Genomic DNA, 23,358 nt, shown 5'->3' with positions numbered 1-23,358 from the left:
CAGCCCCCTGAGCCCCGAGAGCTTCAAGCTCATGCACCGGCACAGGTCAGCCCCCCCCCCCCCCCCCCCACACACACACACTGCTTTCTACTCATCCGCTCACAGTGTCACACGTTCACACACTTTCTCTCTTCATGTCTCTTTGTGACGCTGGTTCCATCTCAGTGACGACCTCTGCTTCTTTAACACACTGACCTTCACCTCCTCCTCCTCCTCCTCTTCCTCACTTCATCTCTGTGTCTTCTACCGTGGACTGGAATCATCACATGTTCTGAAATTCTTCCATTTTCTCTCTTCCTCTTCCCATCATGTCGCCCTGCGTCTCTCTCCCTCCCAACAAATCACCAAAACGCATGTTGTGTTGCTGTTTTGTGTTTTCTTTTTGAATGCACTCTGCACGGCTCCTTGCTTGGCCCTTCTTCTCCTCCCTCCTTCCTCTTCCCTCCTCTTCTGCCTCCTCCCTCCTTCCCCTCCTCTTCTCCCTCCCTCCTTCCCCTCCTCTTCTCCCTCCTTCCTCTTCCCTCCTCTTCTCCCTCCTTCCTCTCCTCTTTTCCCTTTTTCCTCTCCTCTCCTCTTACCTCTTCCCTCCTATTCTCCCTCCTTCCTCTTCCCTCCTCTTCTCCCTCCTTCCTCCTTCCCCTCCTCTTCTCCCTCCTTCCTCTTCCCTCCTCTTCTCCCTCCTGCTCTTCTCCCTCCTTCCTCTCCTCTTCTCCCTCTTTCCTCTCTTCCTCCTCTTCTCCCTCCTTCCTCTCCTCTCCTCTTCTTCCTCTCCTCTTCCCTCTCCTCGTCCCTCCTTCCTCCCTCCTTCCTCTCCTCTTCTCCCTCTTCCCTCTTCTTCTCCCTCTTCTCCCCCCTTCCTCTCCTCCTCTCTCCTTCCTCTCCTCCTCCCACTTCCCCGTCTCTCCTTGGTTGCACCCTCCCAGCCCCATAGCTGTTTTGACTCCAGTGCGCAACTCCTCCTCCTCTCTCTCCTCCCACACCTCCAGTGAGATGGGGAACGTTGGGAACCTGCTGATCCTGGCTGATGGGATGGTGGTGGAGCACCCGGAGGACTTCTACCGAATGCAGGTGAGTCCATGGCTGCTCTGTCAGAGGCCTCTTGGATTGAACAGATGGAAATTCATGGGTCAAAGGTCACGGTGACCTTGAAGAAAACCTGTTTCTGCCTCTAAAGAAAAACTTTTAAAGATGGCGCACATGTTTAACTTGGACTCACAGACTGATTAGAGTTCAGTTAAGGTCAAAGGTCACAGTGATCTCATATTATTGTGAATGCAACATTACTGGAGGTGACATCATGAAGAATAACTTTCATTTACTTTGTTTTATATTGAACAAATAAGAAATGAAGATGAGATTAATAGAAATCATACTGTATGGAGGTGAACTGTGACACACAGCGTATCCCTCTTTTCACTTAATTAATCTGTGTTTCTCCATCTCAGGCAAGCCCCTCCTCCTCTAGCCTTAGCTCCACCCACTCTGCGCCCTCTCAGCTGATACACTCCGCCCCCTCCACCATCAGAGGTGAGCAGCCCGCTGTGCCTCAGTGCCGCCCACGAGCACCGCGTGGAGGAATGCTTGATGAGTTGGAGAACTCATTTCAGTTTGTCAGACACTTGTATGTTTGTGTTGACTCCTCCCCCCTGTGTGTCCTCCTGCAGTGGGTTCTCCTTCTCTGCCGGACAAGTACAGACACAACAGGGAGATGCTGATGCTGCTGCCGCCGCACAGGGAGCGGCCGAGCAGCGCCATGTACACCAACATCACAGAGAACGGCCAGGTACTGACCCAGCAGCTCCTCATGACAGGAAGTGGAAGGGTCACACTAAACATGATGTGTTTACACTTGATCCATCGGTCGGACGCACACGTGTCCACACAACAAAGATGGATTCAAGTGTGATATGTGATTAACAGAAGAGAAGCTGCAGCTTTAAACAAACATTAAATTCAAAAGTCAGGCCATCAAAAGCTGAAAGGTCACAGGGAGGTCATATGAGTCTGGAGAACAAATGATTGTAGATGGAAACTTCACTGATTGGCTGGTTCTCTCGCTCTCTCTCTCTCTCTCTCTCTCTCTCTCTCTCTCTCTCTCTCTCCAGCCAGCGAACTTCCAGCGGGCGCTCTTCCATCAGGTGATTGGTCCGTGTAAACCCTGCAGCGACCCCAACCTCTCGGTGGCTGAGAAAGGTTCGAGCTCCAGCTGTCAATCACACCAGCACAAGATTCCATTCAAAAGAAAGAAAACACTTATCTTCTTCACCTCCTTTCTCTCTCTCCTTCCCTCTCCACCTTCTTGTCCTCTCTCCTCAGTGCTCACCACCCCCAGTAGTTGGAGTCTGGACAGTGGAAGCAGAGATGCTCTCCCCTTCCTCTCTGCCCACGCTGGCACCGTCATCGCACCTCCTGTTCCCCCCCGCAACCTGCCTCATGGTACGACACTAGTGTGTGTGTGTGTGCGTGTGTGTGTGTGCGTGTGTGTGTGTGTGTGCGTGTTACATGCATGGACTTGTGAGTTTGGCCGTTCCTCTGACCCGACTGCAGGTAAACTCCTCTGTTTTGGATGTGCATGTTGTTTGTGTTGTTTGTGTTGATTGTGTTGTTTGTGTTGTTTGTTATTTGGTAAGATCCACTCACATTTGGTGAGAACCAGTAATAAATAAAGTCTTCTGGAGGAGAAGGGCAAAAAGTGGACTGTAATAAACACGAGGGAAGCAAAGGATTGGCCGGTGAACCTGTCCGTCACTTATCAGCTAAAGGTCAGAGGTTAGCGTACCATCGTGTGTTTTCAGGGGCGGAGCTTGACGACAGGCCCAATAGGAGGGGGTGGGATTTAAAAGTGTAGCCTTCCTTTTCCAGGATTACCAACCCAAGCTTTAACGTATGTGTGTGTGTGTGTGTGTGTGTGTGTGTGTGTGTGTGTGTGTGTGTGAGGCTGTGTTGCTGTTTGTTGCTGTGTGTTTCTGTAATCCTGTAGGTTTCATTATCTCAAACCATCGGTTTGATTAAAGTGAGTCTGATGTTTGAGTGTGAAGCAGAGGATCATGGGTAATGTCCAGCGTTCCGTTCAGAGGGACGACTCGGTCACAGACGGACACACTTTGTGTTTCACTCAGATTTAAAGATGGACGACAGGAACCAGAAGTAGACGTTAGATAAATGTTTGTGAAGATGTTTCTGTCGTTTCCACTCGTTCTTCTCTCTGATGTTTGTTCACCTGTTTCTGATCAGTTTGGTTTGAATCAGTTATTTGATGATATGAAAACAGAGACGTCATGATTGACAGCTGAGACTGTCTCCTGATTGGTTGAGTGCTCCCCCCCCCCCCCCCACACACACACACTCCTCCACCTCTGCTCTGCTCTGCTCTGACTCCTCCTCTTTAGTCCTCCTTCTGTAGCCTTCTTCCTCCCTCTCTCTCTCTCTCTCCTCCCGCTCTCTCCCTCCTCTTCCTCCTCCTCTTCCTCTCTGGTCTGAGCTGTGTGAGCGTGCCTCTCTCTCAGTCCGTCCTGCTGTGTCCCCCCCTGTAGGGCAACACCTGTCGATGCACTTTGACGCTTTCCACCACCAGGTCAGCGACCTCCCTCCAGCTCTCCCCGCGCGCTCCTTAAGAAAGGTACCCTCCTCCTCCTCCTCCTCCTCCTCTTCCTCACTCCTGCTGTCGGTCTGGATGCTTGTCTGTCTGTCCTTGTGTCCGTGTGCACTCCCCAAAAAATATGTATTTCTTTGTGTCCATTTTTTGTGCGTTTGTGCCAGCATTGGGAAACTTCACGGCCGTTGTTTCCTTCTGCTGCTGCACAAAGACGTTTGATCTCAAATCAAACTGCAGATGAATCCATCCTGTGAAAGACTTTCTGAGCAGAATTCCTTCAATGATCTCAGATGTGGAGTTGAGAGGAAGTTGTGTTGTTTAGTTCCTGTGTGTCAGAGTAACAGAAGCAGGAAGTGGTCGAGCTCACACCTCAAAGTGTCAAACAAAAAATCTGGATACGCAAGTGAGTTCTTCACCCAAATCTCATCCTTCAGCCAAGTCTCATGGGAATCTGTCCGGTAGAGCTGGTTTAGTGCTGCTGAAAAACAAACGTCCTTGGCAGAGGTCATCAGAGGTCATCAGAGGTCATCAGAGGTCATCAGTGAAAGAAATCTCCCTTCACTCCTTTTCTTTATGTCCTTCTGGTTTATATCCATTTCCCACTTCTGTTTAGTTTTGAGCGTTCGTGTCCTCGTCCTGATCTTTGATTCTAATACCAACACCACGACGTTATTTGACTTTCACTTCTCCTTCTTCTTATCGTCCTCTTCCTCTGCAACTTATTTATAAACACCGCTACAGAAACAAGGTTTATGTGTTGTACTGTTCTTTTTTTTTTAATGTTGAGACATCTGTGTGAGCAGAGAGAGAGAGAGAGAGAGAGAGAGAGAGAGAGAGAGAGAGAGAGAGAGAGAGAGAGAGAGAGAGAGAGAGATTCAACAGTATCATGTTCTGTGTTTGAGTTGAGTTTGAGATTTAGACCAAATTTAAACCCTTTTGTTAAAAAAAGCATCAGATAAACCTTTTCCTTCTCAATGACCCGGCTCCTCACGATGAGTCAGTGTGGATCATGTCCACATCGTATTCTGTGTTTCAGTTTTTGTGTTTTCAAATTTGATCCCAGCATCTCAGTCGTCCAGGTCATGATCTATCCAAGTGACTGTGTACCTCCATCATGTCCATGTCCTGACTGTCTCTCTCTCTCCAGTCTCCCCTGCACCCTATACCTGCCTCGCCCACCAGTCCACAGTCCATCCTGGATGGCAGTAGCTCCACCTTATCAGGCAGCGCCAGCTCCGGGGTCTCCTCCCTCAGTGAGAGTAACTTCGGTGGCCCCGCCTCCTCCTCCGACGCCCCGGCCAGCCGCACAGACACCCTGGAGTCCGTCCCCAGCAGCCAGGCCTGGACCACGGACCAGGAGGACCTGGACTCTCTGTACCAGCCCGTCAGGTACAGCGTCTCCGAGCCCGAGGTCCTGGACGGAGGGAAACTCCTGCCCTGCCGCAGCCAGTCCGCCCCAGGAGGCGTCACCCCGGCTCAGGGTTCCACCTCCACCGGCGCTCCACAACCACTGCAGCATGACGGGCTGCCACACCACCAACACCACTACCACCACCACTTCCACCCCCACTACCTCCCCCACCACCCGCCTCTCTACCAGCTCCACGAGCCTCCTCCCGCCCTGCCGCCCAAGCCCTACCTCCGAGAGGGATGTATCCCGGAAGAAGACGCCCAGTCTGCGTCTCCTCCCGCCCCACGGCCCATGCCACGCAAGATCTCCCAGCCCATCATCGCTGCCACCAAGGACGAGCAAGCTAAAGTGGCGTGGGAGCACGGCATCAGCGAGGAGTGAGACGTCGGCGGAAGAGTTGATGAAACTTGGAGAACAAACAGAATAGAAACTATTTTCAGAGAGAAAGACAAGAAGGAGAAAGACGTGAGAACCAAACTGAGACCTGAGGGAACCTGTCCCGACCTTCTCCAGGAACCAGAACAAACACTGAAGGTCAAAGAGGTTAAATCAGAAAGTAATAATGAGGAACATCAACAACAAGCCCAACGACATGTCGAGGTTTTGATTCCCTAGATGAAAGTCTTCATTTCCTTCGGTCTCTTTTTATCTGGCACAATATCTTAACGATGATGACGTCCTGTCGGAGCCGAGAGGTTTTTATATTTTCCAAAAGAAGCATTAAAGTGTGTAGATACATGTAAAACAGTATATCAAAGTATATGAATAATAATTTATATTGAATCCTTTTGATTGAAGGTGAAATATGCAAGTTAAATGGCTTCCAGAGTGGTTTAGTAGCTGCTGGGCGATGACTCCTGACGTGTTCACAGCAGAGAGGAGGTGAAGAAATCATTTCATTTCAGGTTGTGACGTCAGAAAAGGAATTTTTGTTTTTCAGCTGACGATGTAAATGTGTGCAAACGATCAGGCTGATGACGTTTATAGAGAAAATTGACTCTGAGAAATATACACTTTTTGCCAGTTTTTATGAAATGAATGACTGTACATTTATAAACTATATACAGTTTTTTTTTTTATGCATGTTTATTCAATGGAAGATCGAACAGAGAGTGAGTGAATACACAGAGGTGTGTGTGTGTGGGGGGGGGGGATATTAAATGGCTGTGATGAAGTGTAAAGATACTGTGAAGGATGATGCGTTGTTTGCTTTTGTTTTAAAAATGTAAAACCTTTTTTCCACCAGTTCAGATCCTCAGAGCACTTCTCTGCTTTTTCTTTGAAGTTGAAAAACCTTCACTGACATTCTGTGTTTTCATGTTCTCACTTCAACCTGAAGCTACGAGGACCTGTTCACCTCATCGAGGCCGAGTACAGGAAATTAACACAAATAGGAAACTTTATTTACACTAAATATTCTAAATTTACAGAAGTAAAAGCCTCAGGGATCAAAACTGAAAATATCATTTAATTTAAAAACAAATTCATCAATTACCACAAGAACAACTGGAGGTAAAATCTAAATGTTTAACTTCTTTAAAGATCTAAATGAGTCGGGGCCGGAGGAAATAGTGAAAACAGAAACAACTGTCCACATTTAGAAACATAAATAAACACAAAGTTTTTATTTATCACTTTAGTCTTTGGGATATTTTATATTGAGAAACTTGTCAATTTTCCTTCATATCAATAAAGTTTTATCTTAACGAATAATAAACCCTTTGCCCCTCTCGTAACCTTTTTGTATAATTTTTGTATAATTAATAATCTGATTTTACTTGTAAATGTGGAGCTATAACAAAGTGCAGAAATAGATCATGACTCAGCAGAGCTTGAGTCTCCCCCCGACCCAACAGGCCCCTGAGGAAACCAGTTAAATCCACCAGATCCTGATGGTTCTGGATCTGCACTCAATCACACACACTCGTTAATATCAGTCCTGTAAACATCTGATGGTTTTCATCAAGATCCGTGAATTATTCTCTGAGGAAACAACGGAAATATTGAAAAAGGTCGGAGCTCATTATCGAACAGGGGGTGAAAACATAACCTCCTCAGTGGGGGTTCCTATTCTGACCTGAAATTAAAGTTCCAGCTTCTGCATTGATGATAAACTATGCAAAGGCCCATTTCAAATAATGTCCAGAGAACAGTTTTATACGTGCGAGTGGACGAGGCTGGTTGATGTAAATATACACAGAGTATTTATACCGATCATCAAGGGCAAACATTGTAAACACGTAGACGTCAGAGTCTTGTCCTTTCTGATGTAAAACAGTTTTTAAACTTAGACGACAGCAAAACGTACAAGTTCCTTTTCTCTAATTCTTCTGATTATTTCAGGGCAGCTGAGGAAGGTTTGTTTCTTTGTGTGTTCTGCATCAAATCCAGATAGTTGCTACGATAGAATCCCTTTGTACGATGATGCTCACGAGTGTTTCCTGTATATAAAAGTCTTTATTGTGTTAGCATGGTACTGAACTGTGAACCATGGTAGATGTAAATACTGTTTTCTTTCCTCCTCACTAACCAAACTGATGTGTTGTGGATCATGATTGACATTAAACTGTGTTTTATTGACTCGGTGACGACTCTGCCCGTCTTCATTTCACATGTGAGAGTGAGAGAGAGAGAGAGAGACCAGAACTCCTGTACTGGGGTCGCACCATAATCATCTGCATAAGTTTTTTTCCAGATTGATATAAGGTCACTTTGACCTTTGACCAAAATCTAATCAATGGTCTCATCTGCTGTGTTGCTCAAGGATACATCAGAATCAGAATCAGAAAGTATTTATAGGCAAGTAGGTTTACACTTACAAGGAATTTGCTCTGGTTATTGGTGCATACAATGAACATAGAAACATAAAAACATAAAACACAATAAATACAACACACATAAGAAAAGCAATATTAGATAAAAGACATAAAAGCATGCAGCAGGAATGGAGAAGACGGGGATCGAACCACCAACCTCCTGGTTAGAGGACGACCCACTGCACAGCCACAACCGTCCTCTTTGAGTTACACTGAACGTTTGCACCATATTTACAGAAATTTCCTCAAGTTGTTCTTGAGATATCGTTTTCACAGGAATAGGAAACAGATTCAAGACTCACTCAGTTTTTTATTTTCGCAGAGATCACAGTGTAAAAAGCTTTGGTCACATGTTGAGCAGGCACAAAGGAATAATAATCACTTTAGCATCTTTACAAAAACATATGAAATGAGTCTCCAAATACTCTGTTTTCTTCCAGTAAGAGTCACTTGGCAGCTGAAACAGTAACATGAGGTCACAGGGACGAGACCTTCAAGCACCAAACTCCTCTTTGAGTTTAAGGGAAAGTTTGCACCAAATCTTAAGACTTTCCCTCAAATTGATCTTAAGATGTCAAGTTCATCCTGAAGTAAAATGGATATTTGCACCAAATTTGAGGAAATTGCATCAAGGCACTGACTTAACATTTAATTTGGCAGATGCTTTTATCCAAAGTGACTTACAACAAGTAAATGGTTTTGTATTGATATAGAGCTTTTCTATTCTAGATGACCACTCGAAGCGCTTTACAGTACAGTTTTACATTCACCCATTCACAAAGTGCATCTATTAGCAGCACTTTATTGTTCTACGAGGGGCAGCTCGGGGGTCAGCATCTTGCCCAAGGACACTTCGGCATGCAGATGGGGAAGACTGGGGATCGAACTGCCCTCAGGTTGGAGGACGACCGCTCTCCCCCTCAGCCACAGCCGCCCCAATAAGTGCATCAACCATGAGGGTACAAACCCAGAGCAACAAGAAAGCCAAACTGCAAAGTGCGATTAGTAAGGGCCATTTTAGTGCTATTAAAATGTGAGTTTAAACTATGAATCCAGGTGTAGTCGGATTTAAAATCAAGTGTTAGATTCATTCAAGTAGAAAAATATTTAAGGCTCCGTTTATCGTAGCAGTCACATTTCCCAGATTGACGTACCCTTTTAAATATTGTCCCATGAAAATGTAAACATACGTTTACAAGAACACTTGTGCATTGAGCTTGTGTGCTTAGAATCTAACCATCAACCTTCTTGTGGACATCCTCTCAGCTGACCATGACTTTTATCAGGAAGACATGATACTGCAGAATACTTGGTGTTAACAGATTAATAATGAAGTTGAATATGTACCGAACTAAAGCTTTAAATTGCCTGACCACGTTAAGAAAACTGGCCCATTCGTGTCTTACTCTGACGTTTCACATTTTCTTTGATAGCTTAAATATTATATTCTAACATATTTACAAAAATATATACAAATATACAAATTAATCCCTTATCACTTATTTTCCTTCAAATTCCTAAAAATCTAAAGCCTGATATTTTCCTTTTCTTCAGAGCTACAGCATCATGATCTGAAAACAGCATCTACATAAGGTCCCTGACATTCTCCTGTTAGCTGCACTGTGACGAGAGAGACACCGAACCTTTCCCAACAACATCCACACGAGAGCAAGTGTAATCCAGACCAGGATGGTCAAACTCATCTCTGGATATGTTGGGATTAACAGATTTGACCATAAGCACGATTTCATAATGGCAAGAATTGGTAAAACTACGATATCCAACTACGGTGTCCTGCCTCTGGAACGTCAGGTGATTTGTGTGTGAGCCACTGAAACGTTAGTTGAGAAGAGGAAACTGAAGTAACAGACTTATTTCAACTGACACTGGCCATCGGGAGAATCGTGGAACATCTCATATCAAGACTTCTCCAGTCATGAGTCCAGAAGCAGCTCAAGGAGGTCTCACCTTGTTCAGCCCCATGACGCTAACTGTGGTTTGTGAATACAGGCATTTCAAAAACAATATGATTGATACAGATACAATGCAGGTTTCCAATTTTGTGAAAAATAATCATGACATCAACCATTATTGCAGAAGTGTGGTCTATGTAGATCCGGATCCGTTACTCAGCCGATGACCTGCAGGAGAGAAAACAGATCCATGTCTCACATCTACCTCTGATTTGTACACAAATGATTTCCAACAGACAGATTCTATTTTCTCGATCATCTTTCACAGACAACTCGCTGCTGAACACAAACACAACTTGTGAAATCACTGCGTCACATTCAACGAGGCTGAATTAATGCTGTGTCCAGTCAAATTGAAAATCAGCAGAAAATCAAACTAGTATTAGAACGAGCAAACAGAACGGAATCAAACGAGAACAAAACACTGGAACCACTGTACCGTTCAGTGGGAGAACTTCTGTTGATGATCCTTTCTGCTTTGCTTCTGAAAGAAGAAGCAAAATGTTATTGTTAAGTTTAAACAGAGCAATCAAGGTTACACAAAACATCAGGTAACACTTACATGACACTACAACTCCTCTGAAACACAAGTTTACAATTCAACATGATGACTACAAAATAGTCTCACTTAATTAAAGGGATCTTGAATTGAGGCAAATTAAATATATCTTGAACTTGAATTATGACAAGTTATATTTCTAAAACCTATAGAAAGAGCACTTTACAGGAAGATGAGTATTGATCATTAAATAATCTAAATAATAATCAACAGATTAATCAACATAGTATAAAGTAGTTGTTGGTTGCAGCCCTTCCTCAGATCTGAACATCTCGTTACTGGTTGAAGAGAGTTTCTGTCTCAATATGAAACAGACTAAAGTTTCTGTTCCCTTGTTTTGACACATTGTGAATTTATTGTTAAAATCACTTAAATAAAAACTTACTTTTCCTCTGGTTCATGATGATGATTACTAGAATTGCAATCACCAGAAGTGCAATAACCAGAGCTACTATTAAAGTTATTATGAGGGGGGACTTGTCCTCGAAGAGATTGTCTGAGGACAGAAGAAAATATACGGACAACATTACTACATTATGTGTTTATACATACACACGCATACATTTATATGTTTATACAGTATATGTATAAGTACATGTAAAGAATCTGACCTGGCACAAGGAGCTCATTGTGGATCACATGGCCGAAGCCCTCCTGCTTGACCACACAGCGGTACATGTTGGTAGTGGTCTTCTTCACGGTGGTGAGGAGGAGGACATCAAAGCGGTGTCCTCTTGGAGAGACCTGTGGTTCCTCAGCAGGGACGACACTCCCATCACTCGTCTGCCACTCGACCTGAGGCTCTGGATGAGCACCTGGAACCAAACACTCCAGCAGTACCCCATCTCCTGTGACGTTACGTATCTTTACATATGGAGTTGTAGCTGCACCTGTAGATGGGTGGATGACATGACGCATGGTTTTCTGCTATTAAGTGTGAATGTTTATTTAGATGCATTTTACCACTTAAAACAACACATGGATGTGAGGCATATTATGGTACTTTGTTTCAAACTTAAGATTTTGTATGAAATATCTGGGCGGCTGTGGCTGAGGGGTAGAGTGGTCGTCCTCCAGCGGTTCGATTCCCAGTCTGAACCATCTGCATGCCGAAGTGTCCTTGGGCAAGATGCTGAACCCCGAATGGTCCCCCATAGAATATCAAAGTGCTGGGATAGATGCACTGTATGAATGTGTGTGTGAATGGGTGAATGTGAAACTGTAATGTAAAGCGCTTTGAGTGGTCATCAAGACTAGAAAAGCGCTATATAAATACAAATCCATTTACCATTTACCATTTATGTTTTGATTATATTTTAAGGTGAATACGCAAAATGTACTGCGGTGTGACCCTAACATAGGTAAAGCATTAAACTTACATATTAACAAAATAAACCAGGAATATCTGGAGCAGCTAATAATTGCCTTGGCAGTATATTGTATATAATGACTTTATTAATATTAGGTTTTAATATGCACAAAACTAGTATATTAGTATTTACAGCAAAATAACTTTCGTAACACAAATGCTGTCCTGTGGCGTGACATGGAAAATCAGATTTTTGAAATGGCAGTTACATGGACAACTATAGGGGTCCTTAGTTTATCCCCCTACCAAGTGAGTGTTAACCTCTGATTAATTTCATAAATTTCACTCTTTCTGTCAGACAATAATTGTCATTTTTTGAGAGTCCTGTAGTGTGACGGCTGTAGTTCAAAATTAATAAAAAATATATTTTTTTAATTAAACATATTAAGGTTCAAACGGTGTTATTATTCAGTTAGCATAACAGCTAAGATCAGTCTTGTATAGCAATGACTCAAACTGGCCACAAGGATGAAAATGTCCTGTGGTGATTTGGTCATTCTGAAAGAATACTTCTTAAACTTTAAACATCCCTGATTTCTACTTGAATAATAGTAAAATATTTAAATTTATTCATCGTGACATGTCACAGCGCAGGACAAATTGTGTCTGAAGCTATAATAGGAGCTTAAAAAATAATGAATGTTATATTATGATTTATCATTATTCTTACGTAGAGCAACAGAAAACCACACAGCTAGTCTTAACTACACACACACACACACATCCTGTCAGTTTATTATTATCAGTTTATGTTCCTACATTTCCCTCGCTATCCATCCATCCATCTATCCCTCCATGTATATATCTATCTATCCATCCATCCAATTACTATCCATCTATCGATCCATCCATCTTTCAAGTTAAAACCCCCTTCAAGACAATGTAACCCCTTTCAATGATACATATTTTGATTTAAAATCCTTTTAAACGCAACAAAAACATAAACTTTCAACTTCCCAATTGAAAAAAATAATTTGATTATTGATTATTTACCATTGTTCAATCAGTTAATTGGACAAAACAAGATATCAAAGATCAATATAAAAATTAATTTCAACATTAATACAGGATAGAAAGGGTTAGAGGTCTCTCACCCTCGTTTTGTCCTAATCTGTTTCTGAAGATCATTTCTGAAAGACAAAAATGAAACATTCTATGAATGTTAGCCTCATAATGAATTCGTTTTTTGTCTGTGAATAAAGATGGAGGACACTACGCTCCACAGAGGTGATGAAGAAGCTACGTGTAAGTTGTTGCTATCGAGCCGACGCTAGCATCAAATGTCCTTTATTCTGAAAGGTAGCAGTCTGACTGACCTCTCTCAGTGGATCATGTCTGCACTCAACTCTCCCTCACTGCCACCATCACTGCAACAACACGTTCCTGTAGATTCATGCTGCACAACATCAGGAGGACACGCCCCCTTCTCACTCAGAGGGTGGTCCAGGTTCTGATCCAGGTTCTGATCCAGGCTCTGATCCAGGTTCTGGTCATCTCACGCCTATAGACTCCTGCCCCCCCCCCTCCTGGCAGGTCTACCTGCTGCTGCCATCCGACCTCTGCAGCTCATCCAGAAACCAGCAGCTCCACTGGTCTTTAACCTAACTTCACTCACACTCCTCCGCTCCCTTCACTGGTTACCAGTGGCTGCCCGCTTCATTTCAAAACACTAGTACTTGGTACCGTGCTGTGAACGGATCGGGTCCAGTCTTCATCCAGGACATGTTCAAACCTCACCCCCCAGCCCCCCCACTCTGCATCGGCCAATCAGCTGCCCCTCAACACAGTCCTGACTGTTTGCTCAGGACAGGAAGTCAACAATGCAGAAGCTGAGTATGAAGCAGGAGCAGAAACTTACACACAGCTTCTTTAACTGAGTTATGAACGTACTCACCAACAACCAGCTCAATCCTGCATGTTTGCTCTGGCACAAGATGAGGAAAGATGCAGGTGTAGTTCCCACTGTCAGTAATCCTGGTGTCTCTGAGGAGTATGGAGGCGTTTCCCTGCTTCAGCTCTTCAGCAAAATGAGAAACTCGTCCTTTAAAATCCTGATCCTGATCCGCTCGGCTGTTTCCGAAGAATTTGTCCTTAGTGAACATGAACACCTCCTTGTTTTCTTTCTTCCAGTCGAACACTGTTGCTTCGATGTTCACGTTGGGTCCTGGAGAGCAGGGCAGGATGACATCATTTCCTTCTGTCACAAACAGTTTGATGACATCTGGTCCTGAAGGAGGAAAGAGAAGAAAAGATCAACGTTACACAAGAAGACATCAGTTCATGATGACATGTCACTGGAGCTTCATCAATCAACAAGGGCGGGTCCAGGTGAGTGTGTGTATGTGTGTGCGTGTGAGATATCAGGCAAAAATGTGGTTCAGAAGACACTACTGTTTAACAACTAGAGGTGTGTGTGTGTGTGTGTGTGTGTGTGTGTCTCATCTTCGTGTTGTTAGAAGTTCCAGGGTTCAGAGTTCACAGTGTTGGAGCTGTGTCAGTCGAAGGAGTCAATAAAGTTCCCTGTGTAACTACGACAACTCTGGCAACTCATTATAATAATAATAATCATAAAACTATTATTATTTTCACAAACAATGTGGTGTGATGATACAGGGAATGGAGGACGCTTCAGAATCAGTCAGAGTCAGAATCACCTTCAGACACAACCACTCAGTTGTGGGGCTGATTACAGATGTGAGAGAAATCACAACACGAGAATCAATGCGCTGTGGTTCACATGAAAACGTGTGACGTAGAGACGAGTCCCTGCAGAGACCATAGACATATCTACTATGGGTGTGTGCGGGTTGTGGTGAACGACGGCGTGGTTATTATGAAGGAGAGTTCCCCGTTACTTCCTGTTATGTGTGTTAGCTTAGCTAGCCCCATTAGCTTCACTGTTGTCTTACCGTGTCCGTCTCTTAGAACTGATCCAGCGGCAACACGCGTGAAGGTGAAGAGAATCCAACAAGTTGAAATGAGCCAGCACATCGTAAACAGGGACGAGGGACGGTTCATAGTGAAGAGATGGATGATGCTAACTGACGCTAACTGACACTAACTGACACTAACTGACACTAACTGCTGCTTCCTACGAGCTGTGAAACTTTAAAAACAAACCTGAACCAAAGAAACTCGGTCCGTTAGTGGAGATTCTGACAAATCACCAGAGAAACGTCCTGCTCCTCTTCTTCTGCAGGAACCTGTTCTGTCCGGAGACTGTCTGGAGTCCTCCTGTCACCGGAGGGGGAGGAGCAAGGAAAGTGCCACTTCCTATTGCCCAAGGGGGAGAGAGTTTTCCACACTCACATAAAGCATGTTATGGAATGGCATCATATAGTATAGGATTTATGTTTGATTGTAGTTACTGTGCTAGTGCAAGTAAAACGTTGGCATTTATTTAATTCCATAAAGTTAATGGTATTAAATAAATAATCCCATAAACAATCTAGTCACTTGGGTAGAACAGTTCCAGCAGTAATGAATGTTATGTTAAACTACTTGAACCAAGTGTCTAGCTGTACGTTAGTATTGCAAAATAAATAAAGAACAATTTGAGGTTTTTCAACAACTTTTATTGAAAGCAGAAAATAAACAAAGAGGAAACGGTGCCAAATAAAAGTTCAATTTTCAAAGATTTTGTTTAATAAAAAAAGGAGGTATACACAAGGCTTCCACATACAAGGACTCAGGTCTTTCAGTTGGTTGAAGCTTCAACTGGATTTTCAGACGGCTCCATGAGGTCCTGTGAGGACACTCTTCCTTCAGGAGAGATGAAGAAAGAGCTTCTCTGCTTCCTCTGTTTCCCCATGTTCCCAGCATCCTGCAGGTGCTCCCCTGGTTCTTCAGCCTCATCCAACCATCTTTGATCCTCTGATGGCTTCAGGAGAGTTGAAGACCTGCCAGACTGGTGTGGTGCTGTTATCGTGACATGCTTCCTGTCGATGGCCCCTAGGAAGTTTGGGAAATTCCACCTGCTCCAGAAAGCTGAAGCTGTGTCTCTCCACATCTGCTCTGCTGGTGTGAGGAACTGTGTTTCCATCATCCACCTCTCTATAGCCCGGCCAGTCCTGTGTACCAACTGGGATACAGGGCTCCTTCCCAGTCGATACTGCAATGCCAGGCCACGGTCTTATCAGGAGAACAAGAAGAAAATCATTATCTACAGTTATAATATGGACTAATATTACACAACATGATGTCTCTGTTGCTGTCCTGTTATAGTTGTGTCTACAATAGTCAGCTCTTGAAGACCAGTCACCATTACCAGAGTAAAACCATAGACTGAGTAAAACGTGTGGTTAGTCCAAAAACAACAGCACTGGTCACACCCCCATGATAGGAAAGTGGTCCTGTCCAACATATGGACCAGTATCTGGACCAGTATCTGGACCAGTATCTGCACAGACCATCTTAGGATAAAGAGATGCTCCTGACAAAGAGTAAAACTTGTATATCCATCTTTTTAACTTTTGTTATGTTATTAGGACTTCAAGTATTGTTATGAGGTATTAGATAGATTAGATAGATAGATAGATAGATTACTTTATTCATCCCCGAAGGGAAATTAAGATTACAAATACAGATTTCTACTTTTGTGAACCTTTTTCATGGTTATTAGCTACATCGCCTCCGTGTGAGTCCCTTGTTATTGTTAGTAGGGCTTCAGGCTGTGATATTTGATTCATTGTAAATGTATAAACATGTTTGTGAGATGTTTGTTAATTCAAAACATATTTGTGGTCGAAAAAATGCAGTAAAGTTTATTATTCTTAAATAAACACACAACTAGCCTCTGATAAATTTAAGAAATTTTACCTTCAAAAAATGTTTCTGCAAAATCAGAAAAAAAGCATGTGATCAGAATGTTTCAAGGTGAAAATAACAGAAAGTCAAAGTTGAGCTTGTTTCTCTCCAAATAGTTCAATCAAATAAATAAAGTAAGTTCACAAAACCCAAAACTGTAACAGTAATATAATTGTATCCGGTTCAATTTTGTCTCATATTTTTGTCCAGTATTATTTTACAATTTATATAATCACAGATAATAACTTTGTGTTTAATTACTATTTCTTGATTCTTGTTGTTCTGATCATGGTTGATGAACTTATTGTGAGTCGCTTTGGATAAAAACTTTTCAGCTCAATGAAATGTACCGTTATGTGTTGTGTTGACTCAAAGTAATTAGTGTAATACTGACCTCTAGTGACGAACTGAAGGAAACACACACTAAACAGCTAATGTGAAATTAACAATTTCTATCCCTCTCTTCCTCAGAGGAGGAAAATATAAAAACTATTTGACGTAAATGAAATGAAAACTGTCATTTTCATCCAAAAGTTTATTCATCTGAGGTGCTGAAGAAAAAAAAACATGAATGAAATCAGAGCACAATATGATTCAGGTCAAAGGTCGACTGTTGATTGGATCAACTTGGACATCTATCTATCCATCCATCCATCCATCCATCTCTCTCTCTCTCTCTATCTCTCTATCTATCTATCTATCTATCTATCTAGCAACAGAGCTGCAGCTGGACAGGACCACACAGTTTTAATGACCTTTGGTTTTTAACGTGTGAATCGTGAGATGTTCAGTTGGATCCTGATACGTTGAAAAGAGTAAACATCAGAACTTTTATCAGCCAATAAGATTTGAGACGAGACCTTCAGCTTATTCACAAGAACCAATCATGTGTCGTCACGTGGTGGAAGTGAGGTCATGATGACATCATCATCTTTAAATAAACAGCGTTGTGTGGTCGTCACTCTGAAGCTTTTCATTCGTGTTTCAGTCGAAGGTAAATACTTGTTGAACCAATGAAAAGGAGCTTTGGAGAAGTTCACTTCCTGTTTCCTGTGTCACCTGCTCAGCGGCTGCATGAAGCAGGTGTGAACAACGCATTGTTGTTTTGGGAAAGTTCCAGACGGAGTCGAGCTGTTTTCTGACGTCAACTGTTACAACGTGTGATGATGCTTTAATAATCATGTCGGGGAAGATGGAGGTCGAGGTGACGCTTCCACATGAAAACACAACGAGCTACGTGCACAGTCATCAGGACGGTGACCTTTCACCTCGTTACATCACGACCATCTGACCTACCACGACCTTGACCCTGACTTTAACCTGAAGCAGCAGCAGAAACGTCTTCAACTCCTCGTTCTAAAACTCACACCGGTTCAAACAGGTTTTCTTTGAAATTGAAAAACCAATTGAGCCGCGTTCAGCTCGACTTCGACTCTTCACATTCTGTGTTTTCATGTTCTCACTTCAACCTGAAGCAACAAGGACCTGTTCACCTCATCGAGGCCGAGTACAGGAAATAAACACAAATAGGAAACTTTATTTACACTAAATATACAAAAACAAATTCATCAATTACCACAAGAACAACTGGAAGTAAAATAAGGAGAAATGTAAATGTTTAACTTTCCTAAAGATCTAAATGAGTCGTGTCTGTTCTTCCATGATGCCGGAGGAAACAGTGGAAACAGAAACAACTGTCCACATTTAGCAACATAAATAGACACAAAGTTTTGATTTATCACTTTAGTCTTTGGGATATTTTATATTGAGAAACTTGTCAATTTTCCTTCATATCAATAAATTCTTATCTTAACGAATAATAAACCTTTTGCTCGTAACCTTTTTGTATAATTTTTGTACAAATATAATAATCAGATTTTTCTTGTAAATGTGGAGCTATAACAAAGTGCAGAAATAGATCATGACTCAGCAGAGCTCGAGTCTCCCCCCGACCCAACAGGCCCCTGAGGAAACCAGTTAAATCCACCAGATCCTGATGGTTCTGGATCTGCACTCAATCACACACACTCGTTAATATCAGTCCTGTAAACATCTGATGGTTTTCATCAAGATCCGTGAATTATTCTCTGAGGAAACAACGGAAATATTGAAAAAGGTCCGAGCTCATTATCGAACAGGAGGTGAAAACATAACCTCCTCAGTGGGGGTTCACATGGTCTCATGTGCTCAAGGACACATCAGCACACAGCAGGAATGGGGAAGATGGGGATCGAACCACCAACCTTCTGGTTAGAGGACGACCCACTGCACAGCCACAACCGTCCTCTTTGAGTTACACTGAACGTTTGCACAATATTTTCAGAAACTCCTTCAAGTTGTTCTTGAGATATCGTGTTCACAGGAATAGGAAACAGATTCAAGACTCACTCAGTTTTTTATTTACGCAGAGATCACAGTGTAAAAAGCTTTGTTCACATGTTGAGCAGGCACAAAGGAATAATAATCACTTTAGCTGCAATACAGAAACATCTCTGAGGATTCTTAAAATGTCAACATGTATAAAATGTTCTTTAAAAAATAAGTAATTGAAAAAAGAACAGATGAGAAAATACTGTCCAAATACTTTGTTTTCTTCCAGTAAGAGTCACATGGCAGCTGAAACAGTAACATGAGGTCACAGGGACGAGACCTTCAAGCACCAAACTCCTCTTTGAGTTTAAGGGAAAGTTTGCACCAAATCTTAAGACTTTCCCTCAAATTGATCTTAAGATGTCAAGTTCATCCTGAAGTAAAATGGATATTTGTACCAAATTTGAGGAAATTGCATCAAGGCACTGACTTAACATTTAATTTGGCAGATGCTTTTATCCAAAGTGACTTACAACAAGTAGATGGCTTTGTATTGATATAGAACTTTTCTATTCTAGATGACCACTCAAAGCGCTTTACAGTACAGTTTTACATTCACCCATTCACAAAGTGCATCTATTAGCAGCACTTTATTGTTCTACGAGGGGCAGTTCGGGGGTCAGCATCTTGCCCAAGGACACTTCGGCATGCAGATGGGTCAGACTGGGGATCGAACTGCCTTCAGGTTGGAGGATGACCGCTCTCCCCCTCAGCCACAGCCGCCCCAATAAGCAACAAGAAAGCCAAAGTGCGATTAGTAAGGGCCATTTCAGTGCTATTAAAATGTGAGTTTAAACTATGATTCCAGGTGTAGTCGGATTTAAAATCAAGTGTTAGATTCATTCAAGTAGAAAAATATTTAAGGCTCCCTTTATCGCAGGACTTGTAGACTTTGATAGCTTAAATATTATATTCTAACATATTTATAAAAATATATACAAACTAATCCCTTATCAATTCTTTTCCTTCAATTTCCTAAAAATCTAAAGCCTGATATTTTCCTTTTCTTTAGAAAAGTTTAATCCAGACCAGTATGGTTAAAATCCTCTCTGGGAAAGTTTAGATTAAAAGATTTGACCATAAGCGCGGTTTCATAATAGCAAGAATTGGTAAAACTACGATATCCAGCTACAGTGTCCTGCCTCTGGAACGTCAGGTGATTTGTGTGTGAGCCACTGAAACGTTAGTTGAGAAGAGGAAACTGAAGTAACAGACTTATTTCCACTGACACTGGCCATCGGGAGAATCGTGGACCTGTGATATTTCCTCTGACACTAATCGTGGCACCAACATCTCATATGGAGACTTCTCCAGTCATGAGTCCAGAAGCAGCTCAAGGAGGTCTCACCTGTTTATAACTGGTTTCATAACATGATCACATTTGAGATGTTTGGCGCAGAGAGCCTGCTGGTGAATTATACAGAGGAGTTTTATAGTGCCATGGCAGGCGCACCATTGGTAATGACCCAGAAACTTTACACCACGGTAGTTTCATATCATCAGCAGCTGAACAAAGAGAAGCGAACAGATCCGTTCCTCTGGTTTGGTCTCTAAGGCTTTGGAGGTTAAGCAGCTCCTCTGTTACGTTCATGTTGTCGTCAACTCCTCTAAAAAAAAAAAAAAAAATCAAGAGCTGTGCAGTGTCAGAAGCATCGGTGCAAAAAGTCACTTCCCTGTCCCTCAGTTGTCTCTGAATAGCTGATGATATGTTCTCGACTCTCCGTGCCACAGTGTTACGTGGAAGGCAATTGCCTCAATTTCTGTGAAAAAGAACTGTAATTCCCATCTCTCTTGAAAGTGGCGGCCCTCGTGTCAACTTTCCTCTTTTTCTGTGCGGTCGCCATGGTCGAAATGAGCTTTGAACAGTTCAGTCACTGAAGAGCAATGCATTGTGGGATATGTTGGCCTGAGAAGGATCCACCAGGTGGTGGCGTCGTTGCTCAGGGAAAGGAGGACATGTTGGAATCAGTTCAGTCGCTCCTCAAATGTCCCTGAATTTAGACACAGCTTCCGTTAGTGAAGCATCAACTTCTCCAGCCAATAAGATCTGAGACAAGACCTTCAGCTTATTCACAAGAACCAATCATGTGTCGTCACGTGGTGGAAGTGACGTCATGATGACATCATTATCTTTAAATAAACAGTGTTGTGTGGTCGTCACTCTGAAGCTTTTCAACAGAACAGACACACTAGCTTCAGCAGCCGACCTCACAGATCATGTGACGGAGTGAAGAGGGCGGAGCAGACGGACGCTACAGAGACGGATCCATATCGGTCTGATCCTGACTTCTCAGAGGAGTCATGGCTGTTGCTTGATCTGCAGCAAGAAAAACAACAAGACAGGAAATCAACTCCAGTACGAAAAACACACAGAGTTTACAACTACACCATAAATGACTGGATATAAAAAAAGGGATTATGACCTATACTGCCATCAGCCACCAGGGGGTGATATAGATTAACAGTCATGTTTGTCTCTATCTACAGTCGATGATAAATACCAACAGAAATCTTTGTGTCTCTGTCAAGACTCTAAACATCAGATGAAGAATTGATTGTGTTGTCGTCTGCTCATCATCATTGTGTTGATTTAATAAGTTAAATAAACTTACTTTCTTCAGGTGGTTCTGCAGTGGGAGTTTTCTTTTTACACACACAGTATTTATATAGTAAAACGCCGAGAAGAGTCAACAAAACTGCAACAACAGCAGCAACCCCTGCACCCCAAAGAGGAACCGTCCCTCCAGCGTCTGAAAGAGAGGACAGAAGACAGCGTCTTAGGGTTGACAAGAAACTTTCCATGGGAAGTTAAGCTCGGCTCGCAAATAAAACGCTGAGCAATAAAAAAAATCATTCAAAACTCTATTTTAAAGATGAATGGAATGTAGCACACGCTGCACGTTGAATTTCAACCCTCCATTGTGCATTCTTCCATCACATGCACAGATAGTTCCCAGAATCCTTCACACTACAGCAGAGCTAGTGAGGCCTGCTGTAGTGTGCAGGACTAGTCAGGTAAGTTTAGATGATATTACTGGGGGAAATATATGAGCATGCTGATTGAGGATGGTTCATCTGTTCATTTAGCCTATTTCTATTCATTTATCCATCAATTGTAAAAAAAAATTACGACGAATCCAATTGTTTGGTTAACTATTTCAGGGTATATGCAGCAATCCTGAGATTAAAGTCAATACTTTTCAAGACCCTTCTAATATTTTTGAAGACCCCGGCGCCACTAGGAGCTGTAACCGGTCACATCAGCGACACTATTGAGTTGAGATAGAAAAATTAAATGAAGTTTGCCAGAATTTCTATGTAGCACTGTATCAACACGACATAATTCAGATAGGCCAGGAGGGAATAAAGCTCAAAAGAATAAATTTAGTTACTAAGCCAAAAGGCACAATTTATTTATAACACTAACATGCTCACTCACTCACAGATAGAGTACATTTTAAAGTAAAGATGCATAAACTTTGAATATTCCCGGAATTTTGCAGAACCTAGAAGTGATGAGCAGATAGAAACACCAGAGGGATGAAGGTCTCCAGGCTCAGTGACGTGAGCCTCCATCTTCTGCTCACGTTCCTCCTGCTCGGCTCAGACTCTGTTAATAATCCATCCTGGTGTAATTCTTCTGTTTCAGCTCAAACACTCACCAGAGATCTACGTGGAGTCTGGGTTTGACTTCAGGAAAATGTTACACATCTTTTATTTTGCTGTGACACAACAGACACGGTCACGATTTGTGAATTTGAATTCATCGTTCAGGTTCCACAGAGATTCTCTCATCAGCTTCTGCTGCTTCAACAATTACTACAGATATGAAAAAGATGCTTCATGTTTCCAACCTGCAGCTGCAGCCTGAATGAAAACAGACTGAAGAAGTTCAGGTTTCACACAGTTCATCAACATGTGGTTTCTTCCTCTTCTCTCTGGAGATCAATGAAGTTCAGTAGGGCTTCCACTAACCACAATTTTTCTATCGATTAATCTGTCGACTATTTTACAGATTAGTCGATTAATCTAAACGATTAATTTTCCTCCAAGAAAATCGAATTGACCATTTCATTTAAAGCCCGGCGCCTCCTCTCCACCCCCAGTTAAACCTTTGTGCAGTTCACATGGGCTGCGATGCGCCTCGCGCCCTGCACCGATGGTTTCGATGTCGAGTCTGTCGAGTTCGCTTAATAATGTGTGTGAGACCGACTGTGTACTAATGTTGACATCTCCATTCGGGTCCTCACTTCCGTGTCTGACCCCGCCCCCCACATTCATTGCCTCCTCCTATTGGTCCACAACATTCCAACATAGGGGCTTCCTATTGGCTAAACCTACATGTCAATCAACTGTTGTGAATAACATTGAACTATATTAAACGATATTAATGACATATTTTATATGATATAAATGATCAAATATGCATCCCATGGTTTGTATTCCCCTTCTGTTGTCC

General features: G+C 42.6%; 3 protein-coding genes across 5 annotated transcripts in view; 1 reads left to right on the top strand and 2 right to left on the bottom strand.

Annotated features, from left to right (window-relative positions):
- The window catches only part of LOC128457435 (dedicator of cytokinesis protein 3-like), a 59,273-nt gene extending 51,717 nt beyond the window's left edge, over positions 1-7,556 (top strand). The window contains 1 exon segment of the mRNA XM_053442120.1: positions 4,743-7,556. Within this exon segment, the coding sequence (XP_053298095.1) occupies positions 4,743-5,387 (645 nt within the window). The 3' untranslated portion in view covers positions 5,388-7,556.
- Positions 7,557-8,112: 556 nt separating this feature from the next.
- LOC128424720 (butyrophilin subfamily 1 member A1) lies at positions 8,113-14,959 on the bottom strand. Of its 2 annotated transcripts, XM_053411085.1 has the most exons (7): positions 14,633-14,959; positions 13,618-13,950; positions 12,818-12,853; positions 10,966-11,244; positions 10,740-10,850; positions 10,235-10,279; positions 8,113-9,963 (listed from the first exon to the last, which is right to left on the bottom strand). In XM_053411085.1, the coding sequence occupies exons 1-7, from the start codon at positions 14,739-14,741 to the stop codon at positions 9,929-9,931; spliced, it is 948 nt and encodes a 315-aa protein (XP_053267060.1). In that variant the 5' UTR covers positions 14,742-14,959; the 3' UTR covers positions 8,113-9,928. The 2 variants fall into 2 exon arrangements, with proteins under 2 accessions (XP_053267060.1, XP_053267068.1); XM_053411093.1 differs by lacking the exon at positions 12,818-12,853.
- A 5,278-nt stretch (positions 14,960-20,237) lies between these two features.
- LOC128424687 (butyrophilin-like protein 2) overlaps positions 20,238-23,358 on the bottom strand; it is a 138,100-nt gene continuing 134,979 nt past the window's right edge. For both annotated transcript variants that reach the window (XM_053411025.1, XM_053411032.1), the window contains 2 exons: positions 21,512-21,649; positions 20,238-21,216 (listed from right to left, as the gene is read on the bottom strand). In XM_053411025.1, coding sequence (XP_053267000.1) covers positions 21,152-21,216; positions 21,512-21,649 — 203 coding nt within the window. In that variant the 3' untranslated portion in view covers positions 20,238-21,151. The remainder of the gene's footprint in view (positions 21,217-21,511; positions 21,650-23,358) is intronic.

This window comes from Pleuronectes platessa, chromosome 2, assembly GCF_947347685.1.
Source record: "Pleuronectes platessa chromosome 2, fPlePla1.1, whole genome shotgun sequence".
NCBI lineage: Eukaryota > Metazoa > Chordata > Actinopteri > Pleuronectiformes > Pleuronectidae > Pleuronectes > Pleuronectes platessa.
Note: the sequence above shows the minus strand (reverse complement) of the source record. Positions and strands in the feature narration are given on the sequence as shown.

Excerpts from the sequence above, each read along its gene's own strand:
- LOC128424720 (XM_053411085.1), bottom strand. The coding sequence starts at position 14,741 with ATGAACCGTCCCTCGTCCCTGTTTACGATGTGCTGGCTCATTTCAACT. Across the intron at positions 10,851-10,965 it reads CAATGAGCTCCTTGTGCCAG|ACAATCTCTTCGAGGACAAG; the intron begins GTCAGATTCTTT and ends TTCTGTCCTCAG. Across the intron at positions 9,964-10,234 it reads AGAAGTTCTCCCACTGAACG|GTCATCGGCTGAGTAACGGA; the intron begins GTACAGTGGTTC and ends TCTCTCCTGCAG.